Raw genomic sequence first — 16707 nt, forward strand, 5'->3', positions numbered from 1 at the left:
TGCAGAATCGACGAGACGAAAACTAGAGAGGGGGGAGGGGGGAGGGGGGGAGGGACAGAGAGAGAGAGAGAGAGAACGGGAGGGAAACGGTAGGGTTGAGTAGGCGGAAAGCGGAGTCGGGGAACGAGATAAACCTCAATTATGCCGATTGAGCATCCTCCAAGGGATGTCAGGTAGGGGAAGTTCGCTCCTCCTACTTTTCCTGCCACGTGATCAAGGGCAACCTCCCTTTCTTCTTTCCTCACTTCCGTTCTTTCTTCCGCTCTTCTTCCTTCTTCTTCTTTTTCTTCTTCTTTTTCTCCTTTTTTTCGTTCTTCTTCTTCTCCTCCTTCTCCTTCTCCTTCTCTTTCTTGTTCTCCTTCTTCGGCGAGGAGGAATACGTCATCGGTCGTTCGATCGAATGTTTGAAGATGAATCGTCGCAATGAACACTCTATGTCGTGTGAGTCATCGCGGTGAAGAAACGATTTTAACGACCGCGATCGATCCCGCGAACGAAAAAAAGAGAGGAAGTGGTAAAGTGCAACAAAACAATCGGATCGTCGACGCGAAATACCTGTTGGTCCGCGAAGAGGCGTTTTCAGGCAATCGTTGGAGAGAGAGAGAGAGAGAGAGAGAGAGAGGGCGGGGAGTGGGAGGAAGAGAAAGAGAAAGAGAGAATTGGTAGGAAAAAGATGGTCGGAGGTGGGAGGAAAGAGAAGGAGATGCAGAAGCTGGCTACGGGCTCTCTCTCCTCCGTTTGACCATCTCTCTCTCTCTCTCCCTCTCCCTCTCCCTCTCCCTCCCCCCTCTCCTCCTCTCTCTATTTCTTTCTCGGTCTCTTCTCTCTTCGTCCATCTCTGGTTCACCTCCGCGCTCGATCTCGGTTCGTCTCTCTCGTCGATCTCAGTCCCTCGGTCTCTCCTCTCGTCTTTCCATCTTCGTTGGCAGTAGTTTCACTTGCAATCGTGCGTCCTCTTCTCTCGGTTTGAATCTCAGGGTGGTGGCCGACGGTAGTGGTGGTCGTGTCCAGATGGTGGTGGTTATGGTGGGGGGGTAGTAGTCGGTTTCTTCGTGCCTACCCGCTCCCTATCTCTCCTTTCTCTCCCTATGGGAGGGCGAGGAGGGCCCCCGTAGCCGCGCACTGCGCACCGAGTTCATCATAGACAGACCGATCTCCCTGACAGCTCCTCGTCGGGCTTGAACGGAGGTGGAATCATCAGATTCTGTCCATCTCTTCTTCGGCTCGCAGTAGCGTGTCGGGATAACGAACATCGCGGGGACACGGGGACAACGGAAGTGCGTGGCCGCCCTGCGTGTCCTCTCTTTCTCGCGAACATCTCGTTCGACCATCGCGCAACGCGCTTTCGGCTTTTCGGCCGGTCGGTCTCTCGGGTTTATCGAGTAGCAAACGCACACCCAACTCTCCCTCTCTTCGATCTCTCTCTCTCTCTCTCCCTCCCTCCCTCTCTCTCTCTCTCTCTCCCCCCGTTTCACCCTTCGTTTCGCTCTTCTTTCCGGCCACGCTCTCTCCTTCCCTTCTTTCGCTATCTCCTTCTTCGCGTTCTTCCTTCCCGTCCTCTTTTCTCTCCTCTCCCTCTCTTCTTCGTCCTCCCTCCCTCCCCCTTTCTCCTTTTCATCGCGCATCGCGCCTTTCCACCCCTTCTCGCCTCTCTCTTTTCTTCTCTCTGCTCTCTTCCCGAGCTCTCTTCTCGCTGTATTACTCTGTTTTAACTCGCGTTACCTCTCTGCCCCAGCACCGACCCTTTTCGATTCGAAGGAGCGGCACCGTCGTTCCTCCTTCGAAGGAGGAGAAACGTTGCTTGGACGACTCGGGACGACGCGACGGCGACACGATCGTTGGACGACACGCGCGCGGTCGTCATCGTCGTGGTCGGTGTGGTCGGCGCGTAACGCGACCACGGGAAGTTTGCTATTCGACTGTTTGCACGGATGGAACGATAGCCGCGGTGGTACGCGTGCGAGAAAGAGAGAGAGGCCGGAGCAACGGTGGAAGAGGAACACAAGCCGAAGGAGGGGGATGTGTGCGTGGGAGGAGTAAGAGATCCCGGAGGGCGACTTTTCTTTTATTTGAGCTTGACACTTCGCCGTGAACGCGCACACACACCGGAAGTAACGAACCGTCGGGGGGCCCTCTTCTTCTTTTCTCTTCGACACATTTAACTCGTGACTCTTTAACTCGTTCTCGGCGACGAGGCGACGCGAGAAAGATCATCGTCACCGGCCACCGATCTGAAAAGGGTGGTGCGCAAGGACCAGAGAGAAAAATGCCACGATATCCGACGAGGATCGCGGCGGGAAAGGGTGTCGCGACGCGGATTTTCGCGATCGGCCGTGGATAAAAAGATTTTCGTCGTGTTGCTTGCCTCACCGGATCCGAAAGTGTTCTCTCGAGTTTCGTTTCGATGTGAAATATCATTCGTAATATCCGGCAAGAGGAGGAGAAGAGAGATCGATCGGCGGGTAAAAGGGAAATATGCGCGTGCAACATGTTTAATCTGGACGATTATACGGTAACGGTGGATTATTGCTACGCGATTCGCGACGACCGCGACGGCAGCAGTGTCAGTGTGTTGAACGAAACGTAATATTATTTTTTCGACGAGTATAAGTCGCCAAAGTTGTGTCGATCGACACGTCCACAGTATTCTTACTCCAAAGAAGAGGACGAGAAGAACGAAGCGAAGAAGTTCCACGTTTCCAGAACCAAAGGTGTTCGTTGTCAACGCGCGATTCTCTCGGTTTTTCGATTCGAAACCGATTCGACCGCGATAACGATCGCCGAGAATTTTTCGCGAATCGTTTTGAAAGGTGAAGGGGATAAACTCGACAATAATCCGACAGGGAGGAATAGAATAAGGGAAGAAAGGAGAGGAGAAGCAGAGTAAGAGGAAGACGAGGAGGACGAGGAGGAGGAGGAGGAGGAAGAAAAAAGTGGGAAAAGAGCGGGATACGACTATCTCGGGGTGGTCGGTCGACGAACCGTTCGATCGTCATCGAGGATATTGTCCCGGGGTAGTTTTCGGAACGACCCCTTGGAAGCGGCGAAACTGGAAGCTCTCGAATCGTACGGAACAACGTCAAAGCAGAAGCGCCGGTGCCCGGGGCGAGGAGGAGTCCTCGACGCGTGCCAGGCTGCTGATCACAGGCACCGCGCCGGAGACGGGAGACGAAGAGAGTAGGAGAGAGGGATTGGGAAAAAAGCGTACAGAAACAGAGAGAAAGAAAGGAGGAGAGACGGCATCATCGTCTCTCGAGCGAGGGGTCCTTCCGTTCGGGTGCTAGGGGTGTGCAGCCTTGGACGAGGGGTCGCACTCGACTCTCTCTCTTTTTTTTTTTTTTTTTTTTTTTTTTTTTTTTTTTCTTTTCTTTTCTTTCTTTAAAGCGGGCAAACCGCGCAAAAGAATAAGAGACACGTCCTCGGGGCGATGACAGGATGCCTCCTTCTCGATCAGGACGCGTCTACGAAGGACCACCGTCTAGGATCGCCGTTAGGATCGGACCGACCATCGCCCTGTTGCTCATTCTCTTCGAGAATCGTCGGTAAGTTATAAACTGCGATCGAGATACGATCGAAAACGCGGTACGCGAGTACGCACCGATCCCCCGTTTCCGCACCGTCCCCCGCCGAATCATCGCCGAATCATCGTTCCTCCTTTATCTTATCCCGCTCGATTTTTTATTACAGCAACCGCATCGTGTTGTTCGACCCACGAATCAAATCGTTTACGTTCGATATCTCGTGTCGCGTCGTGTCTTGTTGAGTCTCGCTCTTCGATTCTGAATATTTATTTATTTTACAATAAGCTAGGGACACTGTACACCGCTAAGACAAGATAAATTAAACTTTAAATATAGATACAAGCGTTTCGATCGATGCGTTCGAGCGAAATGATCCTTCTCTTACGGTATATTATTATCGACGATCGAGTCGTCGTCGTCGTCGTCGTCGTTGTCGTCGTCGTAAGAGAAAATTAAATTTAATTAATTAAAATTCGAGAGGAAGAGGAAAAGAGAGAAGAGGCGCGAAACGGCGCGAACGACGCGAGAATAATCGGGATCGATGCTAGGGATCGCATCGCGACCAGGAGGAGAATCTCGTCTCGACGACGACAAGAAAGAGAGAAAGAAGAGAAACGAACCGCGAGGATAGAGAAGAATAGAATACAATAGCCGAGTGATAGTTGATAGTGGCGTAGAATTTTTAGTCTTAGGGGAGAGATGAAAGAGGAAAGAAGAAGAAGAAGAAGAAGAAGAATTTACGAATTCGGTGGCAATGGAAATTTCTAATTCGACTCCTTCGTTTTTCTCTCCGTTTTCTCTCACCTCTTACGGAAAGAATCCGTGAATGGAGAGAGACGGCGGTTGGTCTTGGGGACCAACGCTGGTCGCATCGACGATTCCGAGGCGGACGGATACAATGACGGAGTGCAAATAGGCCCCTTTCAACCAGCTCCGTGCCACGAACAACGAACGATCCCGCTGCGATCTTCATTATACCTCTTCGATCTGGCTGGCACTCTGTGTCGAACTGCCTTGCACGCTCTAATCGAATCTTTCTTCGGGCAAAGGGGCACTCGGGCCGGTCGGTGTCGGTCGGTTCGTTTCGCGTGAGCAACATTCTTTAACCGAGAGCAAGCGGAGGAAATCGGTCGTTTTCCGGAACGCAGAGTTAAACGCGGAGGATGGTTCCAGGAATCGCGATAAATTTCTTGACCGGTTACTTCCAAGAATACGATTCGCGCGCTCGTCCTCGGTACACGAAACGACAAACATTCTCGACTATCTTGTGACAATGTTGTGTCTTTGAGATAGAAGTGTGGTCACAGGCGTAGTAAGTACATACGATGTGGCCCGACCAGAACGGCGGACTCCGTCCGACGTACGCTTCTCCTTGATGCCCACGCGGCTCCTCGTAAATAATTACAAACAGCATCCGGGAACAAGGCCGTACGTGCACCGACACAGCTGCTCGCATGCACGCGCGTAGATATAGGCACGCGTGAGCTTCACCGTATTTACGGAGCGGCATTGAATTACGGCATCGAATAATTCCCATGATGTAATGCTCGATAAACCAGTTTGCGGGACACGGCCGTTTACCACCCCCTGCCACCGTTGCCACCGTCGATTCTCTTCTACTCCGCGCCTATAGAATTTTTCAGATTTCATCCTCCTCCTCCTCCTCCTCCTTTTCCTTCCCCTCCTTCTCTTGCCTCCTTCTCCTCGACTCGTCTCCATCGTCGACTTTTTTCCTTTTCGAGGAGAATTTTCGACGACCGATATCTCTCGGCGGCGGTCGGTGTCGAAAAATACCGGGAGAGGATACGACCGAGCGAGCGAACAGAGCGACGAGAGATCCCTTCGCGCGAAAATAAGAGAAGCAAAGCGATTCGATATCTACCGCAGGAATTCTCGCGAGTCACTCGTAACGAGTTCTCTCTCCGCGGGTATACCTCCATTAAACGCGAAATTCCGTTCCGTGCACCTCTCCCTCTCCCTCTCCCTCTCCCTCCCTCTCATCCGTTTCCTTTGCGAAAAAGTTAAATAAAACACGTGCATCCCTGACGCCATCTTGGATTCTTCGGCGACCCCTTGGATCATTGCAAAAATGCGGCACGAGGACTTCCCGTCTTCGATTTGCTCGACGATTCTCCTACGAGTTCGGAGAACGCGATCCAAAGATATGAGCCGAGATCAACACCTTTCTTTACCTTATTACGTTATACGCGTATTTTCCCTGGATACGTGTTGTCGGTTATACGGCGTGACGCGCCTCGACGCGCGTTGAAAGATAAGGCCAAAGTCTATTTGTTGTTCCCACGCGACAAAAGCGAGGCAAGGGACAAAGGAGAGGAGGGTAAAAAATATGAGTAACAACGGGAAGGTGTAATGGGGGAGGGGGGAGGGGGAGAGAGAGGGAAGGAATCCTTTCCTCGGACTAACTCCCGGTCAGTATTCTCGGGTCGCCACGCTCAGGTACGTGGATGTCTTTCGTCGCAATTTGTTTCGTCGAGTAAAGATCATTAATCTGCTTTCGGTAGATCATCAATAGCGCGAAAGATAAGAGCGATGCAACGGTGTATCGGTAATGGGAGCCCTCAATAACCTCTGCGACCCTAAAATCTCGCTCTTCCACTTCCACCGTACACCACCGTACTCCTTCCTTCCTCCTTTCCCACACTCCTCTCCTCAGAAACGAACTCCTCTTCGGCCAGAGGACGGACCCTCTTCTCGCAAACCGCCACCACCACCACCATCACCATCGCCAACCACCACCTTCCCCGGCATCGTTCGCATCCTCGGGATACGTTCCTCCTTTTTTTTTTTTTTTTTTTTCTTCCCCCTCCTTCTTTCTTTTTTCCTCTTTTGTCCTCGAGAAGATACCTTTATACCTCTCCCTTTTTCTCCCTTTTCTCTCTTTTCCACGTTCACGCGGGTGCTATACACAGCTTTTACTTTAGGAGAAGCTCGTCGACTAATTTGTACCCGCAGATAACCACCGACCCACCGAGAATCTTGCACCCGCCCGTGACATCCTTACTCGGGGGCTCGATTCGACAGACCCTTTGCAAAAAAATTGACCACTCCACTCTCGACTCGGTCGAGAACGGAGAAAAAAACCAACTAGGCGAACCGAAAAAAGGAAAACCCTCTCTTTCCGTCGTCGCGAGGACGGAAGAAGAGGAGAACACGGAAAGGAAAGGGTTCACATCCGTGTTCATCCTCGACGACGAACGATCGACGAATGGTGGCCGATCGCGGTGCTGTTCCACCGCCGATGGTGGAACATTCCTCCTCCATACTTCTTTCTTCGTTCGAAAATTATTAATTAACACCGTGCGTGACGCATCGTAACGCGGCTATTATTAAGTCGAGCTGTCTCTTAGAGAGATAACGCTCTAAGAGCTTTTCCTCCCGAAGATACGAAGTGGCGTTATCGCGACTATGCGAATGGAAAGGACGGAGGAAGGATGAAGGAAGGAAGGAAGGAAGGAAGGAAGGCTAGCGAAAGAGGATAGCGATCGATACAAGAAGGTAGGAGAGCACGAACAAGGATGGAAAAGAAGAAGAACAAGAAGAAGGGATATTGCAGGCTGGCTTCGAGGAGAGTTATCGCATCTTTGACCCCCGCCTCGTAAAATTGTGTAAAGGAAAGCAGATGACGCGTCTAGCGAGAGATGCAAGCCGCGCGCATATCCAGCGCGCAGGGTGCGTCGGTTTTGGAAACGTTATCGGTCTATACTTAAACGGTCGTACAATAATTTCACGTTTGGCACTTACTTTAAAGGGAGAGTTGGGAGAGTTAATCAACGATGAATCCAAAAGCGGCCGCGTCCACGATCGAGAATTCGATAACGGAGGTGAACACGTGGTGGTAGCAGTTGCGCAGTGCGAAACGGGAGGGATCGAAAGGCGATTGCGGCGTGCCATAAGTACGAGGAATGTCCTCGGTTGAATTCCCCCGAAGCGGAATCACTCAAACCGATCGTGCGCGAGACCGCTTTCACGAAAAACCGACGAAACAGACTCTCTCGATCTCTCCTCCTCCTCTCTCGTGGACTCGTGGAGGGAAAGGAGTTTTTCTTTTTTTATTTTTTTTTCCCCCCCTTCCTCCCCCCTCCCCCCTTTTCTCAAGTTTAATTGGTAAATTTCCGTTTGATTCGCAGCGCGACCTGCTTAATGAGCAATTCCGTGGACGATTGGGTAAGCGGTAATGCCGTGGTCTGCAAAGGTATTCCAGGGATGACGAAGGAACAGCGCGAGCTATGCCACAGAAATCCGGACGTGACGGTGGCAGCGATCAAAGGTCTGCAAATGGCGATATCCGAGTGTCAGCATCAATTCATGTGGCACAGGTGGAATTGTTCATCGTTGACGCCTAGCAGCAGGACGCAGCAGAGCAGCGTCCTTCTTCAGAGAGGTAAGTTAGGAGAAAGATGGTGGCCGGCCCGGGAGAGGGAGATATATAATAGAACGCGTGAATAGAACGTGAATAGAAGTAGAAGTTGTTGCGTGCGACCTGAAAAAAGAGAGAGAGAGAGAGAGAGAGAGAGAGAGAGAGAGAGAGAGAGAGAGAAATAAAGAAAAAAGAAATAAAGAGAGGGAGGGGAGGGAGGGGAGGGAGTTTAAACGGCCGCGAGCATAGGCGAAGCACGGTTCTCTCTCTCTCTCTCTCTCTCTCTCTCTCTCTCTCACTCACTCACTCACTCTCCTCGAATCGGGGTAAGGAAACCGGGAGAAAAGGTGAAATCTTTTACGACGTCGTTGACGACGATGACGACGACGACGACAACAACAACGGCGAACCGGGCGTAGGCGAGAGACGACGCGCTTCCTTAAATCAGAATACGGTACAGTATGCGTGCCTTTTAACCGCGACCAGATCCGAGAACCTGTCCCAAAATCCACGCAGGCGGGAGCAGGAGAAGAAACCGGGCGAGACGAGAAGAAAAGAGATTGCCCCCCTCGACTGTCCTATTCCAGTGTGACATATAAATTCGTCGTGGCGCGTACGTGCGTCGAAAGAGGAAACATATATCGTGTCGGACGAGTGCGCGAGAGCGCGACATCGAGCGCACCTGACCTGAAAGCTTAAGATCGTCCGCAGCCACGATCTCGGTGCCCGCCACGTCTGTCCTCTCGTTATCTGTCTCCGTGGATCGGTGGTGGTACACCTTTTTTTTGCTCGCCAAGTAGCCAACCAACCAACCAACCAACCAACCAACCAAGAGGTGTCGATTCCACGACTTTTTCTCCCCCTCCCCCTCACCCCGAATTATTCCAAACGTCGAACGTCGTGTGGAATTTGGGAAAAGGAGAGATGGAGAGGAGGATGTAGTAGCGCGTACTATTTATCTTATTGTCGGTCGGTCGGTCGATTGGCCGATTGGCCGATTTTCGAGGAAAGAGCGGGCCGGAGGAGGTCGATTCGCCGATTATCCGCTCGAAAGAATGGTCGATCGGGGGCGGGAGGAGGGAGGGGATTCGAGTTGGACTTGGAAGTCAGAGGGCAGCAGCTTCCGAGAAACGGCCCGTACTTCACCATTACCAACGGTTCCAGCTTTTTAAGGACGACATCGGTGGCCAGGTGAGGGTCCCCGCGGTCGTTCGAGAAATCCACCGTGTCAAATTTGTGCTGGCTACGTATCTCGGAGAGAACGCGCGTCGTTAAATCTTTCGGACACGGTCCTCTCGTTGCTCCTTCTTCCATTCTCTTGGCTCCGGTTCGTCTCCGCTTTATCGCCCTCTCGCTCTCGCGCGCGCCCCGTCCTTCGCCACGTCTCACTTTTGCCACGTATTCGTTAAACCCCGGCAAAACGACTTAATGTATTATGAAATGTACACGAAACCGTCCTGTTCTTTCTCTTCTCTTCTCTTCTCTTCTCTTCTCTTCTCTTCTCTTCTCTTCTCCTCTCTTCTGGCCTGGCCCACACAAGGCGACCTACTATCAGTCGCGGCGGTTGTACTCGAGGTTCGCTTTGTATTCGCAGGAAACAATGAACGATATGTGTGTGTGTGTGTGTGTGTGTGTGTGTGTTTTCGTTAAAACGATTTTTGTAAAATCGAGACAGATCGAATAAAATAAGTGAGCGAGTATGATGATAGATCGTAACAACGGTGTAAATTTTCTCACGTCTCGGTCGTTGATCCGGATTGCGAAGAAAGAGATAGAGAGAGAATGATTATGAAAACGATATAACGAGTGAGTTGGTTATGTGGAAGTGGATAAATTTGGTCACCGAAGGGTTAAGACCAGAGCGTTAAAGTAGCTCGGACGCGAGGTAAAAGAAGAAGGCGCACGCTCCCCGAGTAAACATTACCGAGGCGCGTATACCCGCTACGCTATCTATTGAGTTATCTAAACAGTGATTTGGGCTTGACATAGGGTAGCAGGGCAAGGCCTGTGCGCCATCCGTCACCGCGTCCCTGCGTCAAGAGTCGAAGAGTAAAGAGGCAGCGTTGGCCCTCCGTTGTGCACCTCAGCTTCGTTTCCTCTTCTTCCTTCCACCTCCTCTCTCCTCCCTTCTCTCCACTGTCCGACAGAAGAGACGTACAACTCCCCGTGGAGGATTTATTACGAGTCCCCTGTGCTCCTCTTACCACCGTGCACCAGAACCAGAAGCAACAGCAACGCCAGTTACAGTAGCTCCTCCAGCCCTCCAACAGTTATCTGCATTATAAAACAGTTGCTGCCAATAGCCGTATAAAGCGCAAGCTTTCAACCCATCCTCCCTTCCCTTCCCCCCCCCCTCCCGCGCTCCCTTCCGTGATCCCATATAAAGAGCTGTTTTCGTTCTCTTTCGACTCGTGAGCCGGTCCTTGCTTGCCGCGGACCAAGGAGGAGGTTATCATCCTTCGAAACAGCACGCGATATCCGCTGCCATTTCCAAGTAGAATTCAACGGGGGGACGGGAGAGGAGGGGGGGGGAGACTGCTCCCTCCCCCCTCCCTCTCTCTCTCTCTCTCTCTCTCTCTCTCCCTCTCTTCCCCCCTCTCCCTCTCTCCTCGTTGTAGACGTTTCTATCGGAACGACGATCTCGAAAAAAAAAAAAAAAAAAAAAAAGGAAGAAAGAAAAAAATTTCTCCTCGAGTACTTCGTCTCGTCGGCGAGTGTCGACCGTTTAACGTCGCCGTGGTTTCGGTACAGTCGACGAAAGGCGACGTAATCGAGCACCGGCTGTCCGATCTCGTTCACCGAAACGGATCCGTCCTGTCGGTCGATCGGTCCGTCTATCGTCCGTCCGTTCGTCCGTCCGTCCGTCCATCGTGGATCCACCGTCGCTCGAGAACGATTTCTCGTCGGAACGAGGTAAAAGGAGACATTCGGAGAACCGAAGAACGAGAAATCGCGATGCGAAGTTTCACGGACGTCGACTCGTCGTTTCGAGGCCCGATCCCCATTCGAACGATCGATCCTCGATTCGCGAAATGAGACGGGACGGGACGGAGACGGTTTCTCGAGGCGAAATTAGAGAGAACGGTTGATAATGGCGCGGATAGACGAACGCCGGTTTGTGTTGGCCGGTCCTTGACGCGCGTCGCGTTCGGAACGTGGTCTCGAAACGGAAGGAACAAAAGAGCTGGTTGTCGAAGGGGGACGACGTAACGACAGGGGCAGTGGCTCATCGGGTGTCGAGAACGAATACCACAAATCCTTTCGAATGTGCCTTTAGCGCGTCTCCCCGGTATCTCGCTCTCATGAATACTGCAAATACCGCCCGGTATTCGTGGATTGGAGTAGCTCTTTCTTGGCCCCGGTGGGAGGGGTAGAGTAATGTGTGGGCATTGTCGAACAGCGGAGAGGAGAAAGGGACAGTTTCGACCGCGTATTCGACGATGCTCGCCGGCAGTCGTGTGTCGTATCGTTTGTAAGTTGACAGCCACCATTGCGGTTTGACGATCGACCATCCGTCAATCCGACTCCAGCGACGCTTCGAGGAGACGAGAGGCCTTGGAGGTAGAGAAGAAAAAGTACGTTTGACGTCGCATCACTTATCGAACTGGTCCACCAAAACCCTCGTGGATGCTCCTCGTCGACCCACGAAGAATTTCCAAATTCTATTATCTCTGGCGACGCGTTGCCAGACGTATCCGCCCCTTTCCTCTCTTCCTCCTCCCTCCCCCTCTCCCCGCCCCTCTCCTTTCGGCCAACTTTGTTTTTCGCTCGATCGATCCCCGCACGATAGCCGCGCGTACCCAGCGTGTATGTCAGCGTGCACGCGCGAGAGACGAGGTGCAAGAGACGGGTGGAGGACAACTCCAGAGGAGGACAAGAGTCCTCGTTCGCGAGAGAGAGAGAGAGAGAGAGAGAGAGAGAGAGAGGATGAAAGGATGAGCGTAAAATTGGCGTAAAACGCGAGGACGGTGGTCAGAGTTTGGCATTGCGTCTTCGGGAACCCCAGCGTGAGATCGTTTATACATGCAGTCAATGAATGCCCGCCGGCCGCCGCTGCTGATGGCCACGCTTTGTTTTGACGGACGGCTGAATAATCTACCTCTGAACTTCGTCTGATGGCTGTCTGTCGACCGATCCGTCCAACGATCCGTCGAACTCGCTACCGAAGCTTCCTTCTACGGAAGCTCGGCTCCGCGGTGTCCCGCTGTTTTCGCCTTCTCCTCGCTCGTGCTCGAAGCGACGAACCGCGATCAAACGTTGTCGCGTTCATATTACCTCTCGTCGTTCGTGGGTCTGCGTCACGAAGGAACGAGCACCAATTTGCTAGAACCGGTGTACTACGATCCCGTCCACGATCCGTTGTTGTGTATATATACGTGTGTATGTATATATATATATATATATATATATATATACGAAAAAACGTTGTATGTCGTTCGCGAAAACTTGGCGATACGAGAAGCGAATAGAGGAAACGTATAGAGACACTTCATAAATCACGCCAAACCAGCCACACACGTTCGATCGATCTCGATCGTTCACGATTATACTCACGCTTGTTAAAAATTCTTGTTTAACAACAAGGAAAGAAGAAGAAGAAGAAGAAGAAGAGGACGACGAGGATTAAAAAAAAAAAAAAAAAGAAATTGGTGCGTTGGTTGCAGGTTACAGGGAGACTGCGTTCGCGTTCGCGATCTCCGCAGCCGGGGTGGCGCACAGCGTGGCCCGCGCGTGCAGCATGGGACGGTTACTCTCCTGCGGATGCGACCCGTCCAGCTACAAGGGTAAGCCGCCTGCCAAGGCCAGGGGCACGCAATGGAAGTGGGGCGGGTGCTCGCACAATCTCGACTACGGCATGGAGTTCTCGAGACAGTTCCTAGATACGCGCGAGAGGGCCGGGGATATACAGTCGACGGTCAATCTTCACAACAATCAAGCTGGCCGCTTGGTAAGCCGTTTGATTAATCTTCCCTTTCATTCCCCTCTACCCCCTCTCTCTTGTGTCCGCCCTCTCCTCGCCCCCTCCCCTCCCCTCCCCGAGTCTTGCGATAAATATTTCATTCCGTGACAATATATATACATATATATATATATATATATATATATATGTATTATATATGTATGTATGTATGTATGTGTGTATGTATGTACGTACGTACGTATGTACGTACGTATGTATACATACTTGTTCTTCCCTCGGTATTTTATGTTCGTTCCATCGGGTTCCGCTGATTCTCCGCGTTTTAACGGTGATTCTTGCTCGGTGGTGCTAGAGCAACGCGAGAAAAGAAAGGAAAGCAAGGGAGGGAGCGAGAGAGTGGAGTAGAGAGAAAAGAGAGAGCGAGAGACAGAAAAGAAAACGGTGAATAGGGGTGGAGAGGAGGAGGAGTAAGAATACAACCGAGTCCTTTCCTCTCCACCATGCACCTCTCCACGCTCGGTCTCGCCTCGACGTTATTAAGACGAAGCCCGGGGCTGGACCACCCAGTCGTAGACTCATTAACTGTTTTGTACGCGACACCTCTTTGTTTAAAAGAAATTGCCCCCTTTTCTCTTCAGCCGCTGTTCATGCGACTCTCTTGACCACTCCGCGCACTCGCTGCACCGAAGACGGTCTTCGTAACCGTTCCTCGCATGCTAGTTTCTTTTTTCTTTTTTCTTCTCTTTCTCTTTTTCTTTCCTCTTCTTCCCCTCTCCCCTCCCTCCCTTTTTCTTCTTTTTCTTTCCCCTCCCCACCGATTCAATCTCCCGTCGTCGTAGTTGTCGTCGTTTAATTCGCCAAACTTTACCTTACCTTATCTTTTTCAGTTACTTACTTACTTACTTACTTACTTACTTACTTACTTACTTATTTACCCACCTTTGTTCTCTCCTACCCTTGTCGTCCGAATTTTATTCGACGAGAGACAACGATCGGTGAAATTTTAGGCGGTGGCGAGCAACATGCAAGTGCGATGCAAGTGCCACGGTATGTCGGGTTCCTGCGAGCTCAAGACTTGCTGGAAAGTGGCGCCGGATTTCCGAATAGTCGGGAAGACGCTCAAGGACCGATTTCGAAACGCTGTGCTGGTGGCGCAAAGCAACCTGGGCAGCGTGACCCCGTTGACCAGAGTGAGAGGATCGCGGAGGAGGAGGCCGGATCGGCAGAGGCAGAGGAAACATCGCGGTGGGTCGGGCGGGAACGGGCGTAAAAGGAGGCCCCGAGATCTCGCCAAGCAGTTGTTTTATTACCAAAAATCGCCAAACTTTTGCGAGAGAGATCCGAGCGCGGACATCCCTGGGACCGCGGGGCGTAGATGCAACAAGACCAGCTCCGGTGGGGACGGGTGCGGCAATCTGTGCTGCGGAAGGGGTTACAACGTGGTGAGGCAACGACGGGTCGAGAGGTGCAAATGCAAGTTTCATTGGTGTTGCATCGTGCAATGTCAGAACTGCACTGTGGAAGAGTGGATCACTGTTTGCAAGTGAGAAGGAAGAATGCCGGGGAGGGAAGGGGAGGGGGACGGAGGGGGGAAGAGAAAGGGTGTCTTTTATTTTCGCGTGTCTCGTCACGAATATCTCGTCGAATCGAAACGAGCGCGAACTAAATGACGAATTGATCCGAACGAACATGAGCAGAATCGCGTGTAAATAACACTTGATACACGGATTAAATCGGATCAAGGTATACGAACGGGGTATTTCCCAGTTCAATCTGATTACCACTCTTCGGTCTCGTCGTCGTCGTCGTCGTCGTCGTCGTCGTCGTCGGAAGTCTCATCGTCAAGAATCTATCTATTACGTTAATAATCACAATAGGAAAAGAATGGACGGATGGATGGATGGATGGATGAATGGATGGGTGGGTGGGTGGACGAACGAATGAACGATAACGAATATCAGAAGGGAACGAAAATCGAAATGGAAAAAAATCGGATCGACGTTTAACGCGAATGAGTCAGAGATCTGTTTAAGACGGAAACGTTCTACACGTTAAATCGCGTAGAACGTCATGGAAGCGTGAGTCAAGCAATCGCGAAACGAACGGCCTCGATACGAAGATTAGCCGTGAGAGATCGAGTCGACACCGATTCGGTCATCGTATTTCTATTCACGCTCAGCACGCATTATCGGGACACGTACGCTCGTGTAACGCTTAGCACGATCATCGCGCACGAGCACGAGCATGATGTAATAATACGGTTGGAAAGACAATGTAATTGTTCTTGAAACGCGCGACTAATTGTAACTAATTTAATTTGTAGGTAGATTTAAGCGGGCCAATAATTTATTTGTAACGTTGCCTCTATTTAATTAGTAGATATAATTTGAATATTCACAGCAAGTGTAACAACACCTCCGTCACAGTATTATTAGAGGAAGCAATGTGCGTGCATGTGTGCGTGTGTATAATAATAGAGATATTTCGGAATGGATGCGATTGTATACAATTTAATAATGCGCGTACAATAAAGAGTTCCTTTGAGACCGATAATCGCAACTCCCCATTTGTATACTTTCTTCTCTGCACAACTCGATCGCGGGAGAATCGATCGCGCGTCGAATCCGATTGGCGTCCGATTACAGTCACACGGGGATACTACAGTCACCGTGATTTGCGCGGAGATCGCTCGAAACCGTAACTCTTTCGGACTGGATTTACGGTGATGACCATTCCGATACTTCTTTGTACTCGTGGATAGATAGATAGATTCGTTCGACCTTCTTTTTTTCTTCTTCTTTTTCCATCGATCGTGCGATAAATTGTCCCGCGTTTTAAAACCTTGGAAAAATCTGTGTCAATTCCAGTTGCATGCCGAGCGAGAGAAAAAAAAAAAAGGAAAAAAGAAAAAAAAAAAAGACCATTTCAATACGATACTACGAAACATCAAAGAGTACGTTTTTTTTTTTCGTAATATCATCCCGTCTAGCTCTTAACCTCTCTGTTCTCGTTTCTACTTCGTGCCCGAGTGGTGGTGGTGATGGTGGTGGTGGGAGCTGCTCCATCTACCTCGCGAATCACGAAAAATTCAAAGGGATGATGGATAACAGGCGACAATTATCTTTCGCGATCACCGGGTATCGAGCATCGCGAGCTCAACTCGTTCGAATCAATTGATTCAAAGCCCTTGGAATTCACCGATCGCAAATTAGGTTTTCGAGTCTGTACTAGGATTCCGATTAGATTAGCAACGAAATCGGACGAGGACTTTCATAATCGTATTTTACATGGTTCGATGCAACGTCGATAGCCGATAATCCAAAGCGTCATCGTTACGATTATTTTGAACAATCCGGTTGATCGATCGGTCGGGATCGATTCCATCGAGGGACGACGACGATTAAGCAGAAGGATAGAAGAATTTCGATTCGATAATTTGGAGGCGTGGACCGAACGAGAGGGGAGAAAATCATCTCGTTGCGCGATCGAGATCAACGTGCATTCTCTTCACCGAAACGATAAAGCACACCGGGCCCAACAAGAAGAAGCCCGGCCTCGCGTCGCGTCGCGTCGTGTCGTGTCGTGTCGTGTCGTGTCGCGTCGCGTCGCGTCGCGTCGCGTATTCGCATTAACCGCGGCTCCCTTTGACAACCAGAACCAGGACGACCCTGAAGAAGCCGCGATAAAGCGCATTAATTTATCGCGCGACCCTCGGGAGATCTTTTTCAAGGCGCATCGATCCGACCAACAACGAGATTAGAAACGGTACGTACGCTTTTTACCCCGTGGATGGATACCTGTATCTCTCTCGACGACAATTATTCTCATGCCTTCGCCTCTTTCGTAATTCGCGACGACACACCGGTCTTAAGATCTACACCACCGGC

The 16707-nt window shown here is 51.0% G+C and overlaps 1 protein-coding gene across 1 annotated transcript; it reads left to right on the plus strand.

Moving 5' to 3' along the window:
- Nucleotides 1-2000: 2000 nt before the first annotated feature.
- Wnt10 (Wnt oncogene analog 10) lies at nt 2001-15373 on the plus strand. Its single transcript, XM_003692165.4, has 4 exons — nt 2001-3542; nt 7670-7923; nt 12564-12847; nt 13828-15373. The coding sequence occupies exons 1-4, from the start codon at nt 3436-3438 to the stop codon at nt 14365-14367; spliced, it is 1185 nt and encodes a 394-aa protein (XP_003692213.1). The 5' UTR covers nt 2001-3435; the 3' UTR covers nt 14368-15373.
- Nucleotides 15374-16707: the final 1334 nt, after the last annotated feature.

The sequence above is a fragment of the Apis florea genome, unplaced genomic scaffold (assembly GCF_048593485.1).
Source record: "Apis florea isolate Af1SG1 unplaced genomic scaffold, ASM4859348v1 contig_3370_pilon, whole genome shotgun sequence".
Taxonomy (NCBI): Eukaryota; Metazoa; Arthropoda; class Insecta; order Hymenoptera; family Apidae; genus Apis; species Apis florea.